The sequence below is a fragment of the Ascaphus truei genome, chromosome 2, assembly GCF_040206685.1.
Source record: "Ascaphus truei isolate aAscTru1 chromosome 2, aAscTru1.hap1, whole genome shotgun sequence".
Classification (NCBI taxonomy): domain Eukaryota; kingdom Metazoa; phylum Chordata; class Amphibia; order Anura; family Ascaphidae; genus Ascaphus; species Ascaphus truei.
This window is the reverse complement of record NC_134484.1, coordinates 58,204,183-58,230,475: the sequence shown is the minus strand read 5'-3', so window position 1 is coordinate 58,230,475 and position 26,293 is coordinate 58,204,183. Positions and strand designations below refer to the sequence as shown.

The 26,293-nt window shown below is 43.8% G+C and overlaps 1 protein-coding gene across 2 annotated transcripts in view; it reads right to left on the bottom strand.

The window, feature by feature from the left end:
- ANGPT1 (angiopoietin 1) overlaps positions 1 to 26,293 on the bottom strand; it is a 375,883-nt gene that overhangs the window by 109,360 nt on the left and 240,230 nt on the right. For both annotated transcript variants that reach the window (XM_075582478.1, XM_075582477.1), the window contains exon 5: positions 4,089 to 4,216. In XM_075582478.1, coding sequence (XP_075438593.1) covers positions 4,089 to 4,216 — 128 coding nt within the window. The remainder of the gene's footprint in view (positions 1 to 4,088; positions 4,217 to 26,293) is intronic.

Below are 26,293 nucleotides of genomic sequence, written 5' to 3'. Positions count from 1 at the left end.
TCTTGTTGTTCTGCTATCTTTCATTGTATTATTTGTTATTTTATACATCCATATACTTTACCCTTTCTTTATTATAAAAATCTCTATTGCTTTGTTGCCTTTAGTTGTAGTTTGCTGCTTGCCTTTAAAGTGGGAACCATGCAGACTTGACTGAACATCACAGGCCAAGGGACCTATTCTAGTAGCTTTGATAAAATCAATGCCACATCGAATGGTTTTACATGACCCTACCTCACGGTCTGACATTTGTGTTATCACGGTATTCAGAAAGAGTTTGCGCAACTCAAAAACCGTGAGGTAGGAAAATGCCAATACCACTCGGGATAGCAGTGTCCTTATCTCAGCCTTTTCCTAAGTCCTGCCCGTGCGATCTGCTTGCGGTATGTAAGAACTGCACAGAGAGAGATGCACAGAGTGGGCTACATCTCCCTGCACAGCTCTTACGGGCGATCGCACTGTTTTAATTTAAATTTTAATAACACAGTATTGAAGCAGGGGGTCTCCGGAGCTGGTATTAATGCGGCTCAGCTCCGGAGACTCCCGGCTTCGATCAGATGCAGCGGATCCTTGAGGTGGCAAGATGAGAACCTGCGAGTTACTTGCGAGTTGCAGCCTCGATGTGACTCTCAGAGCTACAGTACTAGAATAGCTTGATATTTCCAAAAAATGCAAGTTTAAGCATTTTTAGAGCTCCCGCACGGTTTGTCTGTGTGGGAGCACTACCGATCAGGGAGAGGCACTTCTCGAGCTAGTTTGGCAAGTTGTCGAAGCTTTCTGAATGTAGCTACACTTGCCAACTAGATCGAGAAGTGCTCAAAATACTCAATGAGTTACTTATCGAAGCTGCTAGATGATGCCCCAAGACTCTGAGCAAAGTATGTACGGTTTAATGCAACCCCTTAATACTGCATTCATGCATTGTGTCATGCACTCTGTCTGTAGCTGAGATGGGCAACCCTGTCGCCAATCGCCACAATTGGCGAATTGGCCATGAAAATGTGGTGATTTTGAGTTTGCCAGCTCCCACAGTAAAATAAACTTTTTTCTGATGGCGTGTGCTGGTTTCCACTTTCTGAATGAGTCAACGAAGTGAACCAGCAGCAGGTGATAGAGCTGAGGTGAGGGAAGCAGCAGGTGATAGTGCTGAGGTAAAGGAAGCAGCAGCAGGTGATAGTGCTCAGGTGAGTGAAGCAGACAAACAGTATGTGTTGTTTTAAATGTTTGATTGAGCAACCTAATTTCTCAATTTTTACATGGTGTGGCGATTTTCACTTCTCATTCGCCACACCTGTGGCTACATTGAAAAATAGGTTGCCCATCTCTGGTCTATAGGATGTTGTGCGAGTTGGTGCCCTATTGTATTTAGCATGAACTAAATGTCATTTAATTAAGTGGTCAGTTTGAAAAAACAGTGTCACATATACACATTGCCGGTCATTAAATCAAATTTAACCTACTACAAAGCTGGTGCAATACTGGAGCACATACAGTATAGTCAGATTTAACAGACACAATCCAATTGATTTGACTAATTTTTTTCACCTCATTAATTTTGATTATTGCACCAGTTTATTGAGGATGTATATTCCATTAATCCTAATGTATAAACGGCGTGAAGTAATGTCCACTCCCCCTCCCCCCCAATTTAACTAATGTAATCCTAAAGAAGCAAACAATTCAAGTAAAATCTCTTTGATAAAAAGTCTTACCACATAAATAATTAACTGGCTAGCACTGTGGCTGATAACATTTCCCAATAGTGCATGTGAACACCTGCTGTATTTATGTGAGCTTCAGTTTAATTGTAAATGTTAGCTTCCCCTAGCTCTTGGCAGAATATGCCCTTATTTGGCTCATGTCCCAGTCAATGTCATGTTGTTCAAGCATTAAACCCCTTTTAACAAGCGTAAAGGTTTAATCTCAAGCACTATATCGAACCTTAAATGCTATGTTGTGCATTAGTAAATCTGTCTTCTTGTGATTGCTAACTTGCCATACAGTTTTGCTTCTGCTGTTTTTATTTGGGCACAGGAGCGAAATAAAAAGTTCACAACAATTAGCATGACAATACATGAATAAACTGCTATTTTGGGAAAAAAAATGTTGATTTGACCCCGCAACATTATTTTAAATTCAAATGGAATGGCAGCCCTGGCAAATTATGATCGTCATTCATGTGACAAGTCTTAATATAATATGCAACACAATAAATGGTTCAACATATTGGGAAAATGGTTTATTATATTGAGAGCTAAATGGTAATATGACACAGTACATGCTTGATGAAGTTAATAGTGAATTAGAAATTATATATTAGTTTGGGAAAAGCAAAATATTTATATAGAGAAAATAAAAAATCCCTAATGTTTCTGCATTGCACAGAGCAAAGACGTGCTTGGCAAACCTTATTCATTCTGGCCTTGCATTTCATTTGCATGTCATTTGCATCTCTACAATTGTAGTTTGCATACTTTATGTTCGGCCCACCATGTAAGCTTTGTACTCCTATAAATGTGTGAATATTCTCATATAAATCACTTGAATATTCTGGAATTGCATTCGCTGTCACTAGCAAATATTGACGTGCTATTTATGATTTTACTTTAAACAAATGTAAGATGGATTTGACGTCAACCGTTTACACCCTTAAGAACAATAAACACATGAATGCATCTCATCATTCTAATTCAAACTATGATCATGAAGTGGTTGGTTTATAATCCACTGAAAAGATGCATATCTGACGGCAGGTCAATTTCTGAAGTGAAAAGATAAGGGAGTTAGGAAGGAGTTAGGTGACACGGGAATTAACTGAATTCTCTACATTTTGTCTAGATTCTTATTTGCCTTGAAATTAGCATCTACAAATTCTTCCAGATCTGCAGTGGTGTACTGTACATTTTCTGATTTACAATCTGTGTAAAAACGTGCTTAATAAGCTTCTTACAGTTCATCAGATGCAGCTGCAGGCAGAATGTAAAAAATGCATGCACAGAGCACAGAGCACAGATTACTTTGAATTGATCCCTACACCCCGAGACACTTTCTCAGCTTATTCTATATAAGCAATTTGAGATGTGTAATAAAATTAAAAAAACAACGTTTCCACAGTGACAATGTGTTTAAATCATAATACTGAAATGATCCAGGTTCACCAACTTAAAAGCCACTTCAACTAAATAATATTTAGTAACCACTAATACTGCACTGTATAAGGCCTCGGCCAGGCTCCCTGCTGGCGTGCGGAGGCGCAGGGAAAGCGGGTGCTTTCCCTGGCCTTGCGGTTGCTTACCGCACGCGCTGTCAGCGGGCCGTCAGGGGGTGGGTCGGGGGCGGGCGCGTCACTGGCCCGGGAGCGGGCCAGTGACGTCACGGAGCTGGTTCGCCCTCATTGGGCGAACCGCTCACGTGACCGGCCTGTCGCGCCGGCAAGCGGGGGAATTTTAAATTCCCCTAAGACCTGCGCTTCCGCGCACTTGCGGAAGCGCAGGTGAGCCCCTACTAAAGCCGCTCTAATTGCGGCTGTATGGGCTCAGTGCTGAGTGGGAGCGCGCGTCAGCACGCTTCAGCAAGCAAGCGCTAAACATGGCCGAGGCCTAAGAAGGTTTGTAAAAGCTGCCATTTATTAAATTAAAACATTATTTAGGATACTAAAATGAGTAGAATTCGGGAAAATTACCCAGGTTTAAACCCTTAAGCATATTGTACAGTATTTCTGCGCTTATTGAATTTCCTTCACAGAAGGGGCTGCACTATAACAGCTACAAACTCACATAATGTAGGACTAAATTCGACTAATGAGAGTAAAATGTTTACTAGGATTAATCTGGAAGATTGATGGTGGAAATATGAAACACAAAACCATAGTTCACATTAAAATCATATTTTACATTCTAACCAGATCTGATATTTAAATAATTATATAATATACAGCATATTAAAATATAAAAAATACTTTCTCAAACAAAAAGCTTAGTGGATATGGAAGAAGATTTGTACTTTAACTAAATTTACACGTAACAAAGTTATCTACATTCCAAATAATAAATATGTCTCTTATAATTAAAGTTGTAAAAAGGTTTCTTTACCTTTTTAGGTTCTGACACATTATTAATGTATATTGTGTAGACGCCACTTTTGTTAAACCCAGCGTAAAACAGATCTGCGCAGTCTCGGAACGGCTTTTCTTCTTCTTTCTTTGCATTCTTTAATAAAACTGCAAAAAATAAAATAAAAACATTGAATAATGTATTTTCATATATAGAAATGGTGCCGATAAAAGCTATATGGAAAATGGCTCAATACAATAACTTGCACATAGTATACACACATAGGAGTAGATCCTAAGAAGGTCGCTAAAGTTTTAACGTTCTGTTATCTCAATTTAACATACATTGTATCCATTTCCGTAACGTATATCCCCAAAGGTGCTTAGTGAAGCAATGTCCTGACTTTTTCCTTAAAAACAATGGATCCTTACATTTTACCGGACCTTAGGCTTGCTCATTTGCAAATCATATAGTAATGAGCAGTTTAGTTAACAACGGAGATCCTCAGACCTCCGTTGATGTTAGCACAGGATAACACTACGACATTGAGCACCTTCCAAAAGCCGCCCTTACTCACATCCAGACCAGGATTATCATTGAGTTATTTGTTGGAATATCTTAAAAGTAATGTAATGGACATCCTTCATTTAATCTAGTTGTATATTAATATAAAGGAAATCACGGTCCCAAGGTTTAACAAAGAATCTGCAGTGGAGGTGGAGGGTTGGTCAGCGCACGGGATTTTGCTCAAACGTAGAGATAAGAGGATAGGAAGATATGGAACACGGTATTAGTGTTTTAGTAATCGAACGGTACAATACAGCCAAAAGAACTTTGGAATTAAAAATGTATGAAAAATATATTTTTAAAATAGCTTAAAACTCTTTGGAATTAAAGAACCTTGGTAATTAAAAGTAAATGTATGAAAAAATATATTCCAAAATAGCTTAAAAATCCTTAAATAAAATCCTTAAATAAAATTTAAATGGAATTGTGTGGTTTTTTTGTGAACAGAAGCAGAATACGTGCTATATGTGGATGACTAACAGGGTGTGTTTATATAGCCTGTTGTTGGTCTGAGGTAAAAAGGGGATAATGGGGCTGGTTAGCAGAGTTTAATGCGCAGTCTTTCCTTCACGGAATGCTGCTAAAAACAATAGCTTTCTCACCCTCCTGGTGGAGGCAGTACGTGAGTTGCTTCTCTCCCGGGGGCCCAAATAGGAAGAAAAGGGCCGAACTCGGTGAGTGAGCAAAATAGAATTTATTAGGTACAGAAATCAAAGTCAAAATAACACTCACGGTACAGCTTTAAAACAGCCCAGCATCAGCCTGATCGTCCGGTGATATTCCTCTCACCAGTACAGCTCCCGTGGTCGCGTCCGACGGCGGGACCGGAAGAGGAGGTCTTACCGGATGTCAGCAGGCTGGCTGGGTCCTTCAATCAATGGGCTCCGGCAGGGAACAACTAGTTTCGCAATAATGCTTCGTCAGAGTTTTAAGCTATTTTAAAAATATATTTTTCATACATTTTTAATTCCAAAGTTCTTTTGGCTGTATTGTACCGTTCGATTACTAAAACACTAATACCGTGTTCCATATCTTCCTATCCTCTTATCTCTACGTTTGAGCAAAATCCCGTGCGCTGACCAACCCTCCACCTCCACTGCAACTACAAGAAGATTCCGGGCTTTATCTTCTCTACTGGTCCAGCTGCAGAAAACAACAAGGGCAAGTATACACTACCCTTTCTTTGGTTACGCACTACCACACAGGCAACATCACAAGCCTATACAAATAGGGAGCGCCCCAACCTCTTTTCTTTTTGTCTTTTCTTTTTGTCACTTTTTTTAACAAAGAATCTGGCAGCTCCTCCTCTTACAGTGCACCTCGCAACTGGAACAATCTACCCAAGACTCTCAAAGTCACCACTGGTCTAAGTTATTTAAAAACTAAAGCTGTCTCACATTTCAATATGGTCTGTAATGGTTACATACTCCTAAAACATATATTATCTTTAACTGGTCATGCATTGTCTTTAAATATAATGTATAACCCTGTTCAGTTAATGTATCCATGTATTTGCAACCATGTATTTGTCATTATAACTCTGTGCCCAGGACATACTTGAAAACGAGAGGTAACTCTCAATGTATTACTTCCTGGTAAAACATTTGATAAATAAAATAATTAATATTGTTGAGGGATGCCAGGATGTACATTATTTGTACTCCCATTCTTTATACAGTCATTATTATATTACATACCATATAATTAAGTGAAAAAGTTAACAAGTGTAAAAATGATACATTTATAATATTATAAACATTTTCATTAGCTTTGGTAACACACATAAAAATCTCTGTTAATAACGCTACCCTATTAATGTACATTAAAGTTTGACCAAAAGGAATGGATGGTGTATTGGAAAACACAGGTAACATAAGGATGGTGGTTTTGCTAATGGACCTCGGTTTTGCTAATGAACCTTATTTATGCATATGATTATCTTTGAGGATAACCATTAAATGAGGGGGAAAAATGCCTGTTACCTAATTAGGTAACATAACGTTATTTGCTCTCATTTAGTGCCCTTCTGGGGATGTACCCTGTAGACCCTAAATCCATAATGTGTGGTAGTGCCGATGGCTGTTTAGGGAAAAGAATTAGCAGAAGAAAGAGGTTGTGATACTGCCACTTATAGTTCATTAGTAATACCTCACATACAGTACTTTGTTCAGTTCTAGAGACCATGGCCCATATCTACTAAACTGTCTTGAATGTGCTGTAAGGTGTCTTTGTGACAGATGGTGTCTTGTGGCAGAAGACTGCCTTGTAAATATTGTCCCAAATCTCCAGAATTGTCAGATTTCACAAAGAAGGGCTCCTAAAAGGGTGCACGTTGCACAGTACATTGTAAAGCTTAACAGGTAGGATAAAAATAAATGATCCAAATGTACATTTTGTAATAGAGAATTGAGAGGGGGGGATATTATTGAAACGTTAAAATATATATAGAAAGTGCTAGCGTTCATGCTCTGAACTTAGATGGTGGCAGGTTAAGGGGAAATGTGAGGAAGCACTTCCTCTCAGAAAGGTGGATTTGTAGAACAATCTCCCAACAGAGGTGGTGGAGGCTAATACAGTAAGGGAATTTAAAAATGCTTGGGATAAACACAATGCTACCCTAAATTTGAAAGACAAGAATGAAATAAAGTCTGAGGTTTTACCATGGATAAGAAAATTGGAGAAGAGAAGGTGTGGCTCAGTGAGTAAAGACACTGACTGGCACTGAGGTAAGCAGAGGAACCTGGTTCAATTCCCGGTGTCAGCTCCTTGTGACCTTGATCAAGTCACTTTATCTCCCTGTGCCTCAAGCACCAAAAAATTTATTGTAAGCTCCACAGGGCAGGGACTTGTGCCTGCAAAATGTCTCTGTAAGGTGCTACGTAAAACTAGCAGCGCTATACAAGAAAATGCTTTAAAGAAAAAAAGAAAACTAGGTGGGCCAAGTGGTTTTTATCACCTATCAAATAATATGTTTTCTATATTTCTATGTTTATCTTGGAACAGCACAAACATGTGCATTGCTCTATTTTTTCACGTGATGCTTGAGACGGCCGTAGCAAGAAATGTAGTACGTGTGTGTGTGCTGTTCTAGTTGAATTCAGATTATTGAATAATCAATTTAAAGGCCTTTTAGCCCCACTGATGCTTCCCCAGCTATAAATGGGATTACATGGTACCTGGATGGTCCCTCCTGGCTCTAGAAGAGAAAATACTTTTATTTAAATATTTCTAATGTACATTTAATTTTGTATAGCTCCTATAGTATGCATGCATATTTTGTAATAAAAAATGTTTTGGCACAATTTTGGAAAGATTATTGCCTGCCTGTTACTACATGTTGTTGAAAGCTGTGGTTTTACTTATGACTCAGGGGAAGCACTTCAAGAGTAAGCATTCTCATGGTGTTTTTCTCCTTAAATACAATCACTTCCCACCTTACCATCATTTGGTGACAGGAAGGGAAGGGAAAGGGTGATGGTACTTACTGTGGTAGCTAGCAGGGAAGGGAGTAGAGGCTAAGCTAGTCATGTTTTTAATAAATAGCTAAATCATATTATATAATATATAATATAATATATCATATATATAATATGTATATATTTATATATATATGATACCTAGAAGGGAAGGGGTGTACCTGGGTGTTCCCCAGGAGCCACCGAGTGAAGGATCTGCGAAACACTGGCAGCCAAGATGGGTCGACACAAGAGTACTGCACAGGGAAGAGCCCAGAGTACTACTAGCCAGTAGCCAGACTATGGAACCGCAGAGCACTTGTACACTGGCGACACACTTTATTCGAGCTCGGCTAGTCCCACGAATTCGGGTATACCCGGGTGTATTGAGGTTTGTGACTGTTTTCTGCCCGAGTGCATTGCGTTATTTTCCAGGCAGGGATTGAGGCATTTTATTCCCGCTGGCTGCAATACTGCACAGTATACATATATATATACTGCATTACAATTCATGAATTTATGCCATCTGGTAGACACGCGAAGCATTGCAGCCTATTAAATCCTAATCATTATCATTTAACAGATCAGCCGCCCGTCAGCCAGGCATGAACCCAGGCTGGGAAGGCAAACGCAACGGGGCTTGTCAGAGGTGAGGAGCGGCGCATTCCAGGTATCTGCCAGGTACATACTGGGTATTTGCTCGAATAAAGTGTGTCGGTGCAGTATTGGGCTGCAATCGTTTGCAGTATGCTGCAGAGGGAGTTTTGCCTAGCTTGGGTATATTGATGCCCCACAGGTCAGAGACTACCATGTGCTGCAGAAGTATCAGGAGAGCAGGCCCGTTGCAAAGTTGTGAGGGTCACGCTATGATGAAACACTTTATTCCACTCAAGATGGCGGCTGCCCGGCAAGGGAGTGCATCGTGTGGACTGTGTGATCTAAAATGGCGTCCCCCACCAAGTCTGGATGGCGCATATGCTGCGTGTAAACAGTCTGCATGAGAGCTGTTTGCAGAAATCTGCTCGGGTCTGGCACGAAAGCCAGAGCCCTGCTCCTGCGATGTGAGTGGCTCAACACGGAGCCAGATCCAACCCTTGCTACCGTGTGCCCCTCCTCTAACCTCCACCAGAGGGAGGGGGCACAATGAACACCAATCACATATCTCCACCAAACCAGAAGGAGGAGCCAGATGCGAGCTGCCGCACCCCCGGTTCCTCGGAGCTGGCGACCAAGAAAGAGCTCTTTATCAAGTGCTTAAGCTTCCCGTTGCCAAAACCAAGAGCAGCATGGCTGATTGTCGGCTGACCCCATATAAACTTCCAGGAGGCCTCCTGGTAGTGGAGATAGCCGGCCGAGGGTTCCTGTGGTGCCTGTGCTCTCAATGCAGGACACCCGGAGGCGAGCCCAGTACCACAGCTCGTTGTATGCAGTGCGGTACCTTCAAGCTATGGCCGGTAGTACCACTCATCACATCGGTGCCCAACCGGAAGGCTCTACAGCTACACTGATCGAAGTGGACAGCCTCGACGCTGTGACCGCCCAGGGTCAGTGTGCCATTGCAGATGTTCCAGTGGGTCCGTGCACCCCGGTTCCAGACTCGGTTCCAAAGCCGGAACCACAGATTACAGAACCATGGGGTAAGGTGACTGCCCAGGGAGAGTTGGGTGCGCTTCCACTCATGGTGCAGAAGTGGGACTGCTTCCTGTCAATAGCTACCTGTGAATGCGATGTGCCCCGGTGCCGTTCCACAGCGAAGGTGTCCCTGCCCCTATCCTCGGGTGATGATCACGACAGCCTCGCATCAGTGGTGACACGCCAACCTGCGGACCACTACAACAATGCTAAAAAGAAAGACTCACCTACCCATGATGTCGAGAGGGTGAGCCCAGAGGTCCCAAGACAGCAAGCTATGGTGCAGCATGAACCGCGGAGAAGCCCCATGGCCGTGGAGGCTCCCAGTGCCATCGAGGAGGTACCTGCAGCTGCTCCAGATGACCGGACGACCATCGTGAGCCAGCGGAGCAGTGAGGAACCACCCCCTTACTTCCTGCAGGCTGCAAAAGAGGAATCTGGGACGAGGCCCAGCCCGGCACCTACTTCCATGTGAAGGACCATGCCGAGTTTCCGGTGTCTCCCCCAGCGGATGACGTGCTTCCGGTTCGGGACCTGGACCTGTACCGATTCTCCGTGGCGTCTCCTGTCGATGATGTCATTTCCGTGTCTACCGCCAGAGCGGAACGGGACTATGCTGCTACCGCTCCGGTGAGTACTGCCCTCTCTAGGGAAGACACAAAACTTTATATGCAGACGGTTACGGGCCGAGGGAAGAGAAGGTCTGTAGACCCGGACAAAGACTCCCTCTGGTCGCGGCATAGCCCGACTCAAGAACCTTGCCAAGGACTATGCTGTTTCCCTAACCCCAACCCCAAGTACCATTGCCCCTGTCCCATCTAGTTTGGGGTTCTGCGCTAGCCACCATGGGTCAGGGTGTAGTAAAAAGAAGAAAGCCCACAAACCATCCACGGACTGGCGGAATTGGGTAACGTCAGATGAGGGGTCTGATGGGTAAATTCCTGTGTCAAGTAAGGTTCCTGTAATGAATCCAATTATCTATAGGACCGTGTTCAGGGGTAGACCTAAAAGTTCGCCGTCATGTTTGTCTGGTACTTCAGGTATATCCTCTTGGATAGATACAGAAGACGAGTCAGTGTCTTCATCAGGGTCATCAGGTACTGTTCGCAAATGGTGGGACCCCTTATTTCAGGGATACTCTGTGCCCATCAAGCACATTCGATTTATACTTATTGATGGGGAGACTGTAGACCATTGGTGGGATGAGGGAACCTACTCTACCGAAGAGGTGGCTGAGGAACACAGAAAGAGATTCAAGGAGATTAATTTAGGCATTGTCATACCTAAAGGGCCTTCCGTACTCTGCGAGGAGACAGCCCCAGAAGAACCTGTTTACTGGGTCTTACCAGGAAAGGCTCAGGGTTAGAAGCTGACCAAGCTCAGTAGAGCAGACAGGGCTATAGTGGCTAGGTATAGGCAATCTCATGGATATAAGTACCCTTACGTACCAGAGCCTATCATGAGGGAAATTGAGGCACACAGAGAAGAATGGCTCTGAGATGCAGTGATAGACTGTCTTAGATCCAGGAATAGTTGCTCTGCTTACCAGACTGAGGAGAGGGTATGTCACCTCATGAGGGTCTGAAGGTAGGAAGAAGTATATTCATAGACAGGGTAGAGTACAGACCTGAGAATGGCCCCTCTAGGTGGTCAGACTTTGTAAAAGTAGCGGATCACACTGGGCTCAAAGTACAGAAACCTGATCCCAGGCATTACTATTAGTACAGGATTCTCCATGTTGGGGAAATCCAAGTTATTATAAATATCTCCATCCCAAGGTGGGTGGGTATATATCTGTGTACATATGATGGTATCTACTGTATGCCATTGTTTATTGGTTGTAATGTCATTATGTATCTGTTGCAGGTTACTCACTTACAGGATGGGCCTGCAAATTTAGATCCAAGTGGGGACCATTGGATTTCACCAGAGGGAGAGTGTAGCCCTGGCTGGTTTTGGGCTACTAGTCTACCCTCTTCTTGGCAGTAAGCCCTTGTAGAGCAGGCCTGCCAAGAGTAATCATGGGTTTTCCCCACTCCTATGTAGCATTAGTGATTCACAGGGGAGGCATGCAACCAGGCCTTGTGTCCAATCAGGGACTCAGGAATTGTTCCTGCTTTTCCTGTACTTAATGAGCTGCACTTCTTGATTTAATTCAGTTGCTTCTACCTTTGAGAGAGGCCAGTCTACTCAAACCAGTTGTGCAGGGCTCGGCCAATCTGTGGGCCCTCCCTTAGGGAAGCAGCGGGACACTATTCCTCTTACTCCACCAGGGAGTAAGAGAACAGCTAGGACTGCTTCTGGTGCCCTAGGCCGGGAGTGCAGGTCCAGGAACATCCTGAGGGTGAAGGCCTTAAGCTCTGTCTGTTGCTGTGGAAACTAAAGTGTTCTAGTGTTTTAGCATACCTTCTTGCCTGAGACTGAAATCTATCAGGAAGAAGAGCAAAGAAACTCTCCTGCAGGGATTTCTCCCATCATCCCTGGGGCCTGCAAGAGATGGAGGCGCTGTCACTGTGAGTACGAATCAGTTTATACCCCAGAAGCCTGATCTGACATACCCTACCACCATGCGGGAGACTCAGATCTACCGTGAGCCAGCCCAGCAGGTATGCACCACCACACTCCACGTAGCAGCAAAATCTCCCAGAGGAGGGGGGGGATATGTGTTACATGTATGTGTATATCTAATCCCTTTAGTGGGTTTACTATAGTCTAATGAAGGGATGTAATGAGTTAATGTATAGGAAATGCCCAACCTAGATGTACAGTAGCTTATTTCATGTACCTAGTTTTATGTTGCCAAAGTATCTCCTGTCAGGTGACTGGCCACTACTTTGTTCCAGAACCTACTGGGTGAATCCTGATAGGCCAAGGATGTCTGTACCTTGCCCAGTTACAAGTGTAGGACACAGACATCACACAGGGGCATAAAAGGAGCTGCAGAAGCTTCCAGGCACCTAGGCTCATGGAGGACACCAAAGGAGAGGAGTCTTAAGTGTATGGTGTTAATGATATGTTTTTAAAGTGCAACTTTGTGTGAAGTAGTTTGGTCAACTTTTTGTGTTTTATTGTTAGGAAGAGTGTCCCTGATCTAGGAAGGGCTACCGTAATAGTCAAGGTGCCAGAGAATTCTATATTTTCTTTAAGGATATGTAGCCAGGTCCCCCAGGTTTGCCCTCACCTCCGCTGCGGTGGGAGAGTCAGGGAAGGTTGCAGAGTGTGCAGGTAGTGCTTCGTTGTATAGGAGGCTCCGCCACGGCCCGAGCGCTCAGGGAGTTGCCATTTTGGTACTCACGCATGCGCAGTCAGTCCCGGAGGCGACGGCAAGAGTTTGCGCATGCGCAGGGAGTGGCTGTGGTAGCGCGCAAATCCCAGACCAACAGGAGAAGGGCTAGACTGGTGAACCACATGTCCCATGAACACCCACAAGATCAGGTGAGGTGAGAGAGCCAATAGGATGACAGGGTCTCTGCAGGAAGAGGATAGTAGGTTGCGCAGGGGAGCACGTTGCTCAGTCCAGACCAGGAAGGGGAAGAGGTAGGAGCTCGGGGTGTAGAGAGGCAAGTAGCCTCTACACTAGGCCAGACCTTCCCCCGTAAGCCCCAGTTTGGCCCTGAGTCACAGACAGTTTGTGGTTACTACAGGGACAGACCCTAGACTAGGAACCTGCCCAGTAGTGCGTTAGGACAGAGACACAGTGGTCGCTGCAGAGTTGTATCAGTGGTTTGGGACCAAACCTCCTCAGAGACATTATTATCCACCCGGGTGGGATCACTCCGGAGGAGCATCACGGAAGGCCCCGTGTCTGCGGATCCTTTGTGATGATTGTCTGCGGGTCCGAGTGCAGGAGCGCTCGGCAGGTAATTTCTACTAAGTGCACCAACTGTAACATTCTCATTTTAGTGGCTGCGCAGTCACCACACACATTTTGGGGTTTGAGATATGGGACATTGGACACAGTGTGGGGAAGGCGGTGGTCCTGCGAGACGCTTTGGCTAGTTGTGTCTTCTTGGGGATGTATACAGAAATGTTATGCATATGAGGTTATGGTTACCGTTAGTAAAGATATTAGTTCTTTTACATACTGTCAGTATAATATTGTGTTGGTGTCCTGCGAGGAACAACTCCCGCTCTTCTGGGAGCCATCGCAGGTAGAGGCGCTGCATCTGGTAAGAGATAATACGTATATATATATTGCACAGGCTCTCTGTGGCAGAGGCTCATGCCCTGCGAGCCAACAGGTTATACAGCATTGGTAGTCTTCCTGTATTCTAGGGGAAACAGGGCTAAAGATATATCAAATTAAATCCCTAGATCAAGATCCCTAGATCAAGACATCTGGCTGTATTAGGTGCCCCAGGGATATAGTGCCAGGAGGGGGATTGCGTGTTATTGTTATTCTGTGTTCTGCATTACCCTGTTGGTAAAAGTTATTCTGGTTATGCTATTGTGTGCGTATTTATTTACGAAGTATATGTTCCTGTGAGGAGCCATCCCGCCTACGCTGGTGATCCTCACAGGTGAAGGCGCTGCACCCGACACACCCCAAACTCCCAATCAGAGGAGGTTCAGGCCTCCTGTGAACCTACAGGTAGCACCAGAACACAAATTGCCTGCTATTTCGCTTAGGGCTAGGGAAGAGGTGTTGCACAAATATAATAAAAAAATTGGTAAAAAACAAAACAAAACAAAAAAACATTCTAAACTGTTTAGATGTTTCTCTGCCTTGTCAAAGCTGGTATTTATGTGGTAATAACCATTCCGAAGATGTTGTAAATTCTTAATTTTCTCATTCTTAAAATCATATGTTTACATAAAACAAAAGAAAAAAAATCAATTTGACAAGCATGATAATGACAAGTAAACTAGCAGAGAAAAAATATTGCGGGAAAATGTTAATTACAATTATTTAAAAAAATTTTACTCATCATGTTAGAAAATTTATTTTTTTAACAATGTATTTATTAACATATCTAGTTTTTATTCCATTGGTAAATGACTTCTAAAGATTGTATGGTACGACTTTCATGTCAATTATTTTTAAATGACTTCTAGTCCTAAATTCTTGGTAATTACCATCATTCATTCATCTCCTCCTTTTAATGGCATTACAATTATTATTATGAACACTCACCTTATGAGTAAGAAGAGTTATACTACTGTAGCAAGTAATCTCTAGTGTGATTCAGTGGGACATAATTGGGTAACATCGTTTGTGTTAACAGCTTCTAATGGTAGGGTGACCAGATTTTCAAAATGAAAAACCGGGACAAATTAAAAAATTATTTATAAAACGAATTACATCATGTGACGCCCCCCGTTGCCATGACAACGGGACACTGACGTCAGGCAGTGACATGTTGCCATGACAATGTGGCATCACGTGATACCTCGGCGCCATAATGCATCCCGTTGTCATGTCAACTTTATGCCGCGTGACGTCAGAGAGAGTCTCGTTGTTATGGCAATGTGCATTACGTGACGTCGCGCGGCCATGTTATCGGAATTTGGAGGGGAGGATACAGCCAAAGTGAAGATAAATAAATATATAATAAATAGATCTAAAAAATGTTATCTCCACACAAAGCCACTGACCCACACACCCACACACACAGAGCCACTGACCCACAGTCACTGATCTACACACAGAGCCACTGACCCACACACCCACACACACACAGAGCCACTGACCCACAGTCACTGACCTACACACAGAGCCTCTGACCCACACACAGCCACTGACCAACACACACCCTCAAACAGAGCCACTGACCAACACACACAGCCACAGAGCCACTGAACCACAGCCACTGGCCCACACACCCACAGCCACACACTGAGCCACTGGCCCACACACAATGAGCCACTGGCCCACACACACAGAGCCACTGGCCCACACACAGAGCCACTGGCCCACACATAGAGCCACTGGCCCACACACACAGAGCCACTGGCCCCCACACACAGAGCCACTGGCCCACACACACAGAGCCACTGGCCCACACACACAGAGCCACTGGACCACACATACAGAGCCACTGGCCCACACACACACATACACAGCCACTGACCCACACACATTCACACACACAGCTACTGACCCACATCGCCACTAACCCACACATAGAGCCACTGACCCACACACCCACGCACAGAACCACTGACCCACACACCCACGCACAGAGCCAGTGACCCACATGCACAGAGCCAGTGACACAGACACACACAGAGCCAGTGACACACACACACAGAGCCAGTGACACACACACACACAGAGCCAGTGACACACACACACACATAGCCAGTGACACACACACACACACATACAGACACAGAGCCAGTGACACACACAAACACAGAGCCAGTGACACACACACACACACACACACACACACACACACAGAACCAGTGACACACACACACAGAACCAGTGACACACACACACACAGAACCAGTGACACACACACACACACACACACACACACACACACACACACGCACGCACACACACACACACACACACACATTCACAGGACCAGTGACACACACACACACACACACACACATACACAGAACCAGTGACACACACATACACAGAACCAGTGACACACTCACACACACAGAACCAGTGACACACACACACAGATCCAGTGACACACACACACACACACACACACACACACACACACACACACACACACACACACACACACACACACACACACACACACACACACACACACAGCCTCTCTCTCCCTCTCTCTCTTACCTTTCACTCTGGAGCATGGGGGGGAGGGAAGCCATCTTGACTGGCAGCAGGCACCTCACTTCCAGCTCTCACTGCTGAGGCTCCGCTGACACTAGCTCCACCCCCACCCTCTGCTGTCAGACCCCGCCCCCACCCTCTGCTGTCAGACCGGCCTCCGCTCTCCTCCTGCTCTCCTCTCTGCCTGCATTCTGTGCTCCCTGCTGCCCCCCCTGCTCTGATGGACAAATCCGGAACAGCCACAAAAACCCGGGACATTTTAAAAAATGCGTGGCAGCCGGGACAGCCATTAAAAAACTGGGACAGCCATTAAAAACCCGGGACTGTCCCGGCTAAACCGGGACAGCTGGTCACCCTATCTAATGGGCTATTCTCTGAAATTATAGTTTGGAACTTCACATACAATGAAAAAGTGTTATTATTAAAACTATTTTAGTAAATACATCAGACACATGTTCATCATCAATTCATACACAATAATTATAATAATACCTTTCACTTTCTTACTTTTATTTTATGCACATATGTTTGACATATGTTAGGCAATTATTTAAAGTTAAAATACTGTATGCACTTAAAAGGTGGATAGATCTTGTGTCTAAAGTTACATTTTGGGGGCTTCATGTTGTTAGCAGTTCTCAGTTAACACTCCTTTAAAATGTCAGCTTGTCATGAGAGTGGAAGGCAAACTTTGCAGGTGCCTACTGTATGTAAACGTATACATTTTACTGCATCTTTCTCTGTGTCTACACTGAACCATCAAACTGAAATCTGATAGCTGGAGACAAAAACAACAGTTTATTTTAGCTAAAAGGCTGTGCTGCTGACCATTGTTGCTGTACATCTGTAAATCTCATGAAACTGCAAGAGCTGATAATGATGCATAGCACACTGACCACAAGCTGCAACATGAAAAGCAGAGGTTCTGGTTCATGTCAGCTGAAGTGGGCCTTCAAAAAAAAACCTTTGTAACGATTGGCAGGTTATTGCAAACGCATATAGAATGCTGGATAAATCTATTGTTCACAATAAACAATATGTGTCTGCCAATAACAGAGACAGTATTTATTTATGCTGCCGCCAACACATTACTTAAGCTGTTGAAAATGAGAACCTACATCACAAAACCAGACATTGCAAGGACTGCTCCTGTTGCTGATCTCTTTGCAGTGAAATGTTTAATGTAGTTAGGGTTGCCAGGTGTCTTCTCCAAAAATACTGGACTCAATGGTGAAAGGTGCGTCAGGTCACTATGTCCAGGGAGGAAAATACCGGACACATACATGTTCAGTATTACAGTACCCCTCATTTTTTACTGGACAGAGTATCCAAATACAGGACAGTCGGGTTCAGTACTGGACACCTGGCAACCCTAAATGTAGTTAAGATAATTATTCAAACAGCTGTACTAAAAGAAAAAATCATACATTTTAGAAACTTGAGTACTTTAAAACAACACAAATTTTGCATCATACTCTATAAAAAGGAGATATGTACTGGTACATGCTACAGTAGACTGGGAATTGATGAATGATGGGAAAGCATCGATGAATGACCATTTTCTTGTTAGTGTGCCTTAGCATTACACTGTGTTTTCTGTGGAATCATCTTTCTCTGTTGGAATATCGCTAGGCAAACCAAGATAAATTAACCCTAAGAATCGTGCCCTGGAAAATGAGGTAGCTTTCTGTTGTTCTAGAAGAAGCATAAACCAAATAAATGGGTATTAAATAGGTATGTATTTTTGATCCTATAATACTTCCACAGAGTTTTACATTTCAGAAATCAAATTACTCATCACAATAAATTGAATGTACAGTACATTTAATTTTACAGAGCTCTTACAGTACTTGCTCGCAACAGTATTAGTTATATTTACTAAGCCGATGGATATCACACCTCATGGCCTATTTGCACTGCAGCAAAGTCTTTCACAGTGAATTTGGGTACCATGATGGGACGTCTTCAGAATGAAAATCACAGATTAAAAACAAGCAATATAAAGACAAAACAACCCACCCCCTATAGTGAGAACCAAAAAGCAGCCAATCGCAGTCCATGGAAACCAGATCATGCGGCTCCATGTTTGCAACAGCTGAGAAGGCAGCAGGAGAAGAAGAATCAGTGATTATCCTCTACTCATCTGCTACAGGGGAAAATGGCTGCACTGATAAAAACAGAAGATCCCTACGTGCATGCACTTTATAGTCCATAATGGATGGTTACGGAGAAATCATGTATATAAGCAGAGCGTGAATCAAATTCATAGTACTAAACATACTACAAAGTGTGTATTTTAACCCTAGATAGGTCTGCCGTGTTGTTAGCAGCAATAAACATATAGGGGCCTATGCTATAAGTGTCGATAAGCCACGTATCGAGGCCTTTTCGCCAAAAATGTCTACTGCTATTCAGTAAGCCTCGAGAAGTGGCCGATAAACGGCTTTTTTGGCATTTCTTTTTCTCCAAACAAAAAAATTGCCCTGCGAGCTGCGATAAGCCACTTATCGGCAGGTTTTCACTTTTGTGCCATTCTATTAGCCTCGAGAAGGTTATCGGAGCTAATCGAGGCTCTAGAATGGCGATTTACTCTGAAAATCCTCCCGCCATGAAAGGTTGGCGTGAAGGTGGTGACAACCTGCCGATAAGGCGGTGAGAGAGGACTTAGAAAAAAAAATGCTTTTTTCCTGTCTCAAATGAATGCCAGGAGTCTCCGGAGCTGATACCCATTAATATCAGCACCAGAGACCCCCATCATGAATCCCATGCAATAATAGTGCATTTAAAGGCTACTTCATTACCTTAGCGGCTAACTGCTAAGGCGATGAAGGGGTTAACTACCGATGCCAGGTTTACTGTGGGCAGTGAAGGTGGTATTTGGCCCTTGGTGGGTGTTTAAGCCTTGCGGGGGGGAGGGGTTGCGTGTGGAGTTAACCCCTTTATTACTTGAAAAAAATACAATCAATAGAAAACAAGCATTTGCCAAAAAATGCATTGGCTGTCACTGTATTTATCTGTACCCTAAAGGGGCACAGATTAATACATTAGCAGTCAATGGGCAAGCAAATACATAACAATAAATAAATACAATAAAAAAACCTGAAAAAAAACAATTTCATACATTCAATATTTTACTTAGACACCCGTGGGGACCTCATGAGGACCTCCAGACAACCATAAGGACCACCCGAGGGCCCCCAGACACCCACGGCCTCTGGTATCAAGCATGTGTGGGTAGAGGAGGTGGTATTAGTGTTTTTAAGGTTTATTTGTGGTAGCGGGGGTGGATGAAGGGGGTATTTTGCACTTATTGGTGGGTAACGGGGGGGGGTTAACCCCTTCATTGTCTTAGTGGCTAGAGCTAAGGTAATGAAGCTGTTTACTATAACTTTTAATACTAGTGTACGTGAGCAGGGGTTTCCAGAACAGAACCGTTTCATTTGAGGTCCGGGGACCCCCTGCTTCCCGAGATACAGGCCCCATTATGGGGTGCTGGTATCTCCTATGAATTTAAATGTCCCGCGTCACGTGACCGTGGGAATAAAATGCGCAGGAGATATCGGCACCCCATAATGGTGCCTGTATCTCAGGAAGCAGGGAGTCCTCGGACCTGCAATCAACGCAGTTCTGCTCCGGAGACCCCCTTCTCATCTACACTAGTATTTCATTTTATATTAAAAAATGTTGATCTCTGGCAAGTTATGCAAAGGGGTCTCGGCTCTCTCTGTGCAGCTCTCTCTGCAGCTGAAAGAAATCGCCGGATTTGGTCTTTTGAGAGAGGCGATCATCACGTCGTTGGCTACTCGCCCGTTTTGGGAATTTTGCTATCACTGGTAATCGAGGCTTTCTGAATACCGTAATAGCAATGCTCAAAAAACTGGCAAATTAAATGGCTCAACGATTTTTTTTATCAAGGCTTATAGCATAGGCCCCGCAATGTCCTGAAAAATATTAATAAGTTGTAGTCTGCTTATTGAAAGAGAATAATGTAGAACAAAAAATTAAGAAAATAAAAATTAAAAAAACAAAAGTCGAGTAAGACCTATTGGCAAACACATAGTCAAACATGTAGACACAATAATAAGGTTTGGTCTGCTTATTGAAATAGAAAAAAGGAGAAAAAGATACAAATTTAAATAAAATGTAAAATATAAAAAAATTGGAAAAATGAAAATCACTGCCTAGATAAGCAAGCGCAAAGTGAGTGATGTATAGATATGTAATACATCTTTGTGCTTGGAGATTAAAAATAAGATTAGGGGTATGGTTGCTACAGTTAAGCCAATAACGCCACACAGTGATAGTAAAAGTGTCTGGCATGAACTGTTGAACCAACAATACCCACACAATATAGCAAGTGGAGCTGTTCGTGTAGACCAGGGGTGGGTCAAATACGGCCCACGGGACAGTTGCCTGTAGCCTGCCACAAGTAAGAAAACGCTCCTCGGCGCGTACTTGTAGTGTGGACAGTACATGGCAGTACAGGAGTCAGCGGCGGCGAAGGAGTCAGCAGACGGCGGAAGAGGCAGTAGCACGGCTGTAGCCCACAAGGTGGTCCTAACACGGATGTTAGGGCAGACTGGAAGTCAGGCCTAGCTTCCGTAATGTGACGATTCGCCCTGAAGCCAAGATGGCCGACGGACCAGGATGCTCTTGCCCCCAACTAACATGGCCACAAAACCAGGAGGTCAGCAGACAAGAGGGGGCAGGGGGAGAGAGAATGACAGAGAGGAGGGGAGACAGAAAGAGGAGGGAGGGAATGACAGAGAGGGGGGATTGACAAAGCGGGGAGAGAATGACAGAGGGGAGAGAGAATAAGGCAGGGGAGGGATAATGAGGAATGTGGGAGAGAGGACAAAGGAGGGAGAGAGAGAATGAGGGAGTGGGGGATAGAGGGGGAGTGACAGGGAGAGATGGGTAGAATGACAGAGGGGGGAGAGTGACAGAGAAAGGTGGGGGAGATGACAGAGACGGGGAGAATTACAGAGAGAGGGGAGAGAGAGAAGGGGAGAGTTACAGGGAGAGAGGGAAGAAAGAGAATGACATGGAGGGGGGAGACAATAACAGGGAGAGGGGGAATGTGTATGAATGTTAGAAAAAAATTATTAGGTATAACATTTCCATTTTTCAGTTGGATAGAAAAAAAATCTGAAAGTGAGTTGGGTGTGGGGTGTGGAGTGTGGGCGCAAGATGAAGATTCACCTAGGGCACCAAATACCCTTACACTGGCCCTGATCACATTTACAGATGCAGCAACGAGTATCCGAACACTTGCCTTTGAAAATCTGGATGAGACTGCCAGGGACCCCCGCTGTGTTAATTCGATGGGCCATTAGTCTGTTTGCAGAAATGTCACAGAAATGTTGCAGCATTAATGGGGTATTGCCCCAGATTTTCCCAGGCAAGTGTTCGGATACTCGTGGCTGCATCAGTAGCACAGTGGACTACTATCTTCACTGCTGGGGAGGTGAGCTAAAGCCCGCTATAGAAATCAAAAGATGCTCAGTATATTAAAACTCATTAAAAATGGCATTAAGACTTGAATGTTAAAAAAAAACAAGTTAGTAAGTTATCTAATACTACAGAACTGATTTATTTAAAAAAAAAAACACATGTACTGTATGATATTGCTTTGATTGCTCTTTAACGTGCTGTTTCAGAAGATACTGTACACTAAAACTCAAACTGGTAAAGTTTAGTAGCTGAGAAAGGACACACATTCTATGCTTTTAGATACCAAACATCTGTTTTGTATTAGAAGGTTCAACCTTTTTTTAAACATGTGTAGTATCTAATTTGTTTCCTCCTTGGGGGATTTAACATCTATCTATTACTTGCTTGAGAATGATAACCAGGTGTCAATAGATCATCATGAACACACAAACAGTCTTACTTTCATATACATTACCTACCACATACAACATTATTTTTATATCAGCTAGAGATCTATGTAAAGCCATATTTAATGAAGATTTACCATTGCTAATAAAAATAAATGGATAGCATATGTAGAATTATGTGCAAACTGTAAAGGACAGGTTTAAGATAAGGGATGAAAAAAATACTATAGTTACGTTCAACACAATAATGGTCTACAAAACGAGACAATGTTCCTCTCATATAATGCAGAATTGAAATACTTATAGAAGTATTTTGAGAGTCTAAAAATGTATTTGGAAATACAAATCTACTCTAAGTCTAAGACCAAGTTATCTATAAAGAGTAGATACATACATGTTTTGAATTTGTTAGTGTACATACATTCTCACTTGTTTTATAGCGTGAGAATCGAGGCACAAGGGAAATGTGAGAAAATACATCTTCACAGAAAGGATAGTGGCTTCATGAAATAGCCCCCAGGGCCGCAGACAAAGGGGGAAGAACAAGGACAAGTGTTATGGGGGGCCCATCCGGTCGTTATCATAATCTTCTGACTGGCTGGCTCGGTCATCCTCCCTCCACTACCTGGAAGAGTCTGCCACAGGCTAGACCTGCCTCCCACTTCAATCTGGCTGAGCCTGCATAATTCTGTCGGGCTGGGCCTGTGGTCTCGCTGCCGCTGGACACCTCAGGTACTGAGGTCCCCCACACAACATCAAGCCTTTTTCCCCTGCTCAACAACCATTCAGAACCTCCTTTCTTTGCTCAGGAACGCAGGAATAAGGTATACTATGTCCTGGGAACCCTGAAAGCTGTCGGGGGGCCTGCCCTCAGTGTGCAGTAGGTAGTAGAAGCTGGTATAGTAAAGTAATTCAAAACTACTTGGGATAGTCCTAATAAATGCAAATATATAGAGGGTCTGAAGTTTCAGAAAGGAGACAGACTAGATGGGCCAAGACATGCCAATCTGTTGTCAATTTCTATGTTCGCACTCAATAGCTAATTCTCAAGTACTAATTTGTATACTATGTGAGTTTCACTAAGTATATTGAAACGTCCAAGATTGCGACAAAAATCTCCACATTTTGCTAAATGAATTTTTTTCTTTGGCACATTCACTTTTGCCAAATTTTTGTACAATTATTTTTATTGAATTTCTCCAAAGTTGTATGGGGGTACAGAAGAAACACTCTGTCTTGTTTTAAAGATATCTCAGGTTTCAAAATTAATAGTAACAAGGCTGAGGCACTAAATATAAATTTATCTAAAGATCAAGTTAAATTGATTGCTCTAAACTTTGACTTTAAGTGGCAACCGAAGGTGATCAAATACCTAGGGATATTTATCACAAAAGACTATAGCACCCTCTATAAGGAGAATTATCGAAGGGTCCGGAGGGCTCACAAATCTGACATTGGGTCATGGTCCGACCACACTATATCATGGATAGGCAGAATACATAGCATAAAAATGAACATACTGCCCCGCCTCCTGTATCTTTTTCAGACTCTGCCCATCCTCTTGGTACTAGAGGAATTTAAGACTCTACAGTCTATTTTAAACAAATTTATCTGGAAAAATAAAACACCAAGAATTGGTAAGAAACTTTAAATACTGTATACCGAACAAAACAGGAGGCCTAGGTCTCCCAAGCCTTATGTCTTATTATAAGGCAGCACAGACAAGTCAGCTAATCCTGTGGCACTCTAACCCAGACCATACTGTAGATGCTGGGTAACTCTGGAAACGGACTTAGTTGCCCCCGTTGAATTAAGTAATCTTCGGTGGTCACGCATAAGGAAGAGACCCGAAATTCTCAAATCCAGCCAAATTATAGCCCACTCACTCAAATTATGGGATTCCGTTGCAATTCGACACCTACTTTCAACACGTAATTCTCTTATGACTACATTATATGAAGACCCAGAATTTAATCCAGGAATGGGCAGCAATAGGTTTAGAGACGGAAAAAAACAGCAGGTGTCACAAGATTAAAAGATGTAGGTTCAGAGCGATTTCCCAGACCATTTAAATATTTCCATAAAGAAAAGGCTATCCCAAACAATCAATTCCTCCAATACCTTCAATTAAAGGCCTTCTATAACAAAATCCGACTCCCCGAATTACTAACTAGATTTGAGTCACTTTGTCTAGCAGACAGAAACACATCTGGACTGATATCTAACTTGTACGGGTACTTTGTTAGCCCTCTTCCTCATATGAATCAAAAACTGAAATATAATGTAGCCAGGTACCCTCTGGCTCCCCAGACATTCGGTTCTCTCGCTCTCACCTGCGACAGCGTGAGGGCAGTTGCAGGGGTGATTGCGTCACCGGGGGCTCCCGGTGACATCAGCTACAGGGCGCCGCCATCTTGTGTGCGTTTGCGCATATGCGGAAGTTCGCGCGTGCGTGCAGTATAGCCTCAGATGCGATATGGCAGCCATTACAGGGAGTGAGAAGAGGCGCTCCATAGTCAGGGACATCCCCCCGTTCGCACATGCGCAGTTAGCAGCGGTGGCGGCCATTACGCAGCGTGCACGAGGCCCCAATGTTAAAGAGAGCCACCAAGGACTACAGTTCCCTGCAGCCTCTGGGGAATGCACTTTCACCCTGGTCACAGGCAGCCAGGCAGCCAATAAGGCTGACAGATTCTCATGCTGCAAAGTTGCAACAATGTTGTGTGAAGACAGGGATTGTCAGTTAGGAGCTGGGACACAGAGAGGTGAGGGTGTGTTTGTGCAGGGAGGAAAGTAACCTCCTGCACTAGGCCAGAAGTCTCCCCTTAGGCCCCAGCTAGGCCCTACTCACATCAGCTTGTGGTTACTACAGGGACTCCCCTTAGACTAGGGACAGGGTTCTGTAGTACCTAGACAAGTGAGGGTCCAGCCAGGAAACGTGACTATCCTGGCAATTGCTGTGAAGGTATAACTTCCTCTGCGTTAGCAAGGATAAGAGACATTATAAAGGTGGATCACTCCATGCGGGAGCCACCCACCGTTGAGGCGGAGGCATCTTGGATCATCGCCTGGAGCAATGGATTCCAAGCAAAGGTCATCTACGCACCCGGTAGCAGGAGCACCGGGCAGGTATTATCCAAGTCACCAAGTGCACCACCTATACACTTCATCTTAGTGGGCAGCGCTGTTCCACACGTGGGTGGGGTTGTGGGACTCTTGGGACTTTGGGTACAAGGACTTTGGGAATAATGTGTAAGGAGGTTATAGCCCAGTTAGGGGCAAGGTTATAGTTGCCAGCTAGTGGCAGAGGGTGGCATATATATCGTTGTGCATACTGATGATGTTGCACTGTGAAAGTATGATACTCTGTGTTGTGTTGCTATACAATGTGATGTGATGTGATGTTATTGTGTTATTTGCTCGTTCAGTAAACCTTTTAGCCATAACCCTGGTGTATGTGGTTTCTGGGTGGGTTCCTATGCTAGGCCCATTCTACATTCCTATAGAATCCTACATAGGTGGAGGCGCTGACCGTCGAGAACGTTCCAGAGGATACACCCCAGGCTCTCACTAGCGGAGGCTCAGGCCTCCTGTGAGCCTGACAGGTATGGCGCACCACACCAGGTAACATTAGGTTCCCCGCACACACACACTATATGCGATTGGGTGTGGGGGAATACCCGTTACATATGATCCAATGGGAAAGGGATCTGGGGGAGGAATTAGACATGGAAGACTGGAATTATATTTTTCAGAAGGTTGCTACATCCTCAATGTAAGAAAAGGATATGTATAACAAGGCGCCTGTGGTTAAAAGGATATATATCCAACCAGTAGAATAGCCAGGGATAGGCTCCAGACGTAGTGATGTGCTTAAAATAGAAGAAAGACACAATACATAGCGTGATACTGTTAGATAAGACGGAGGGGGGGGGGAACTACATATAGACACACAATATATAACTAATAAGTATCAGCTGAGAT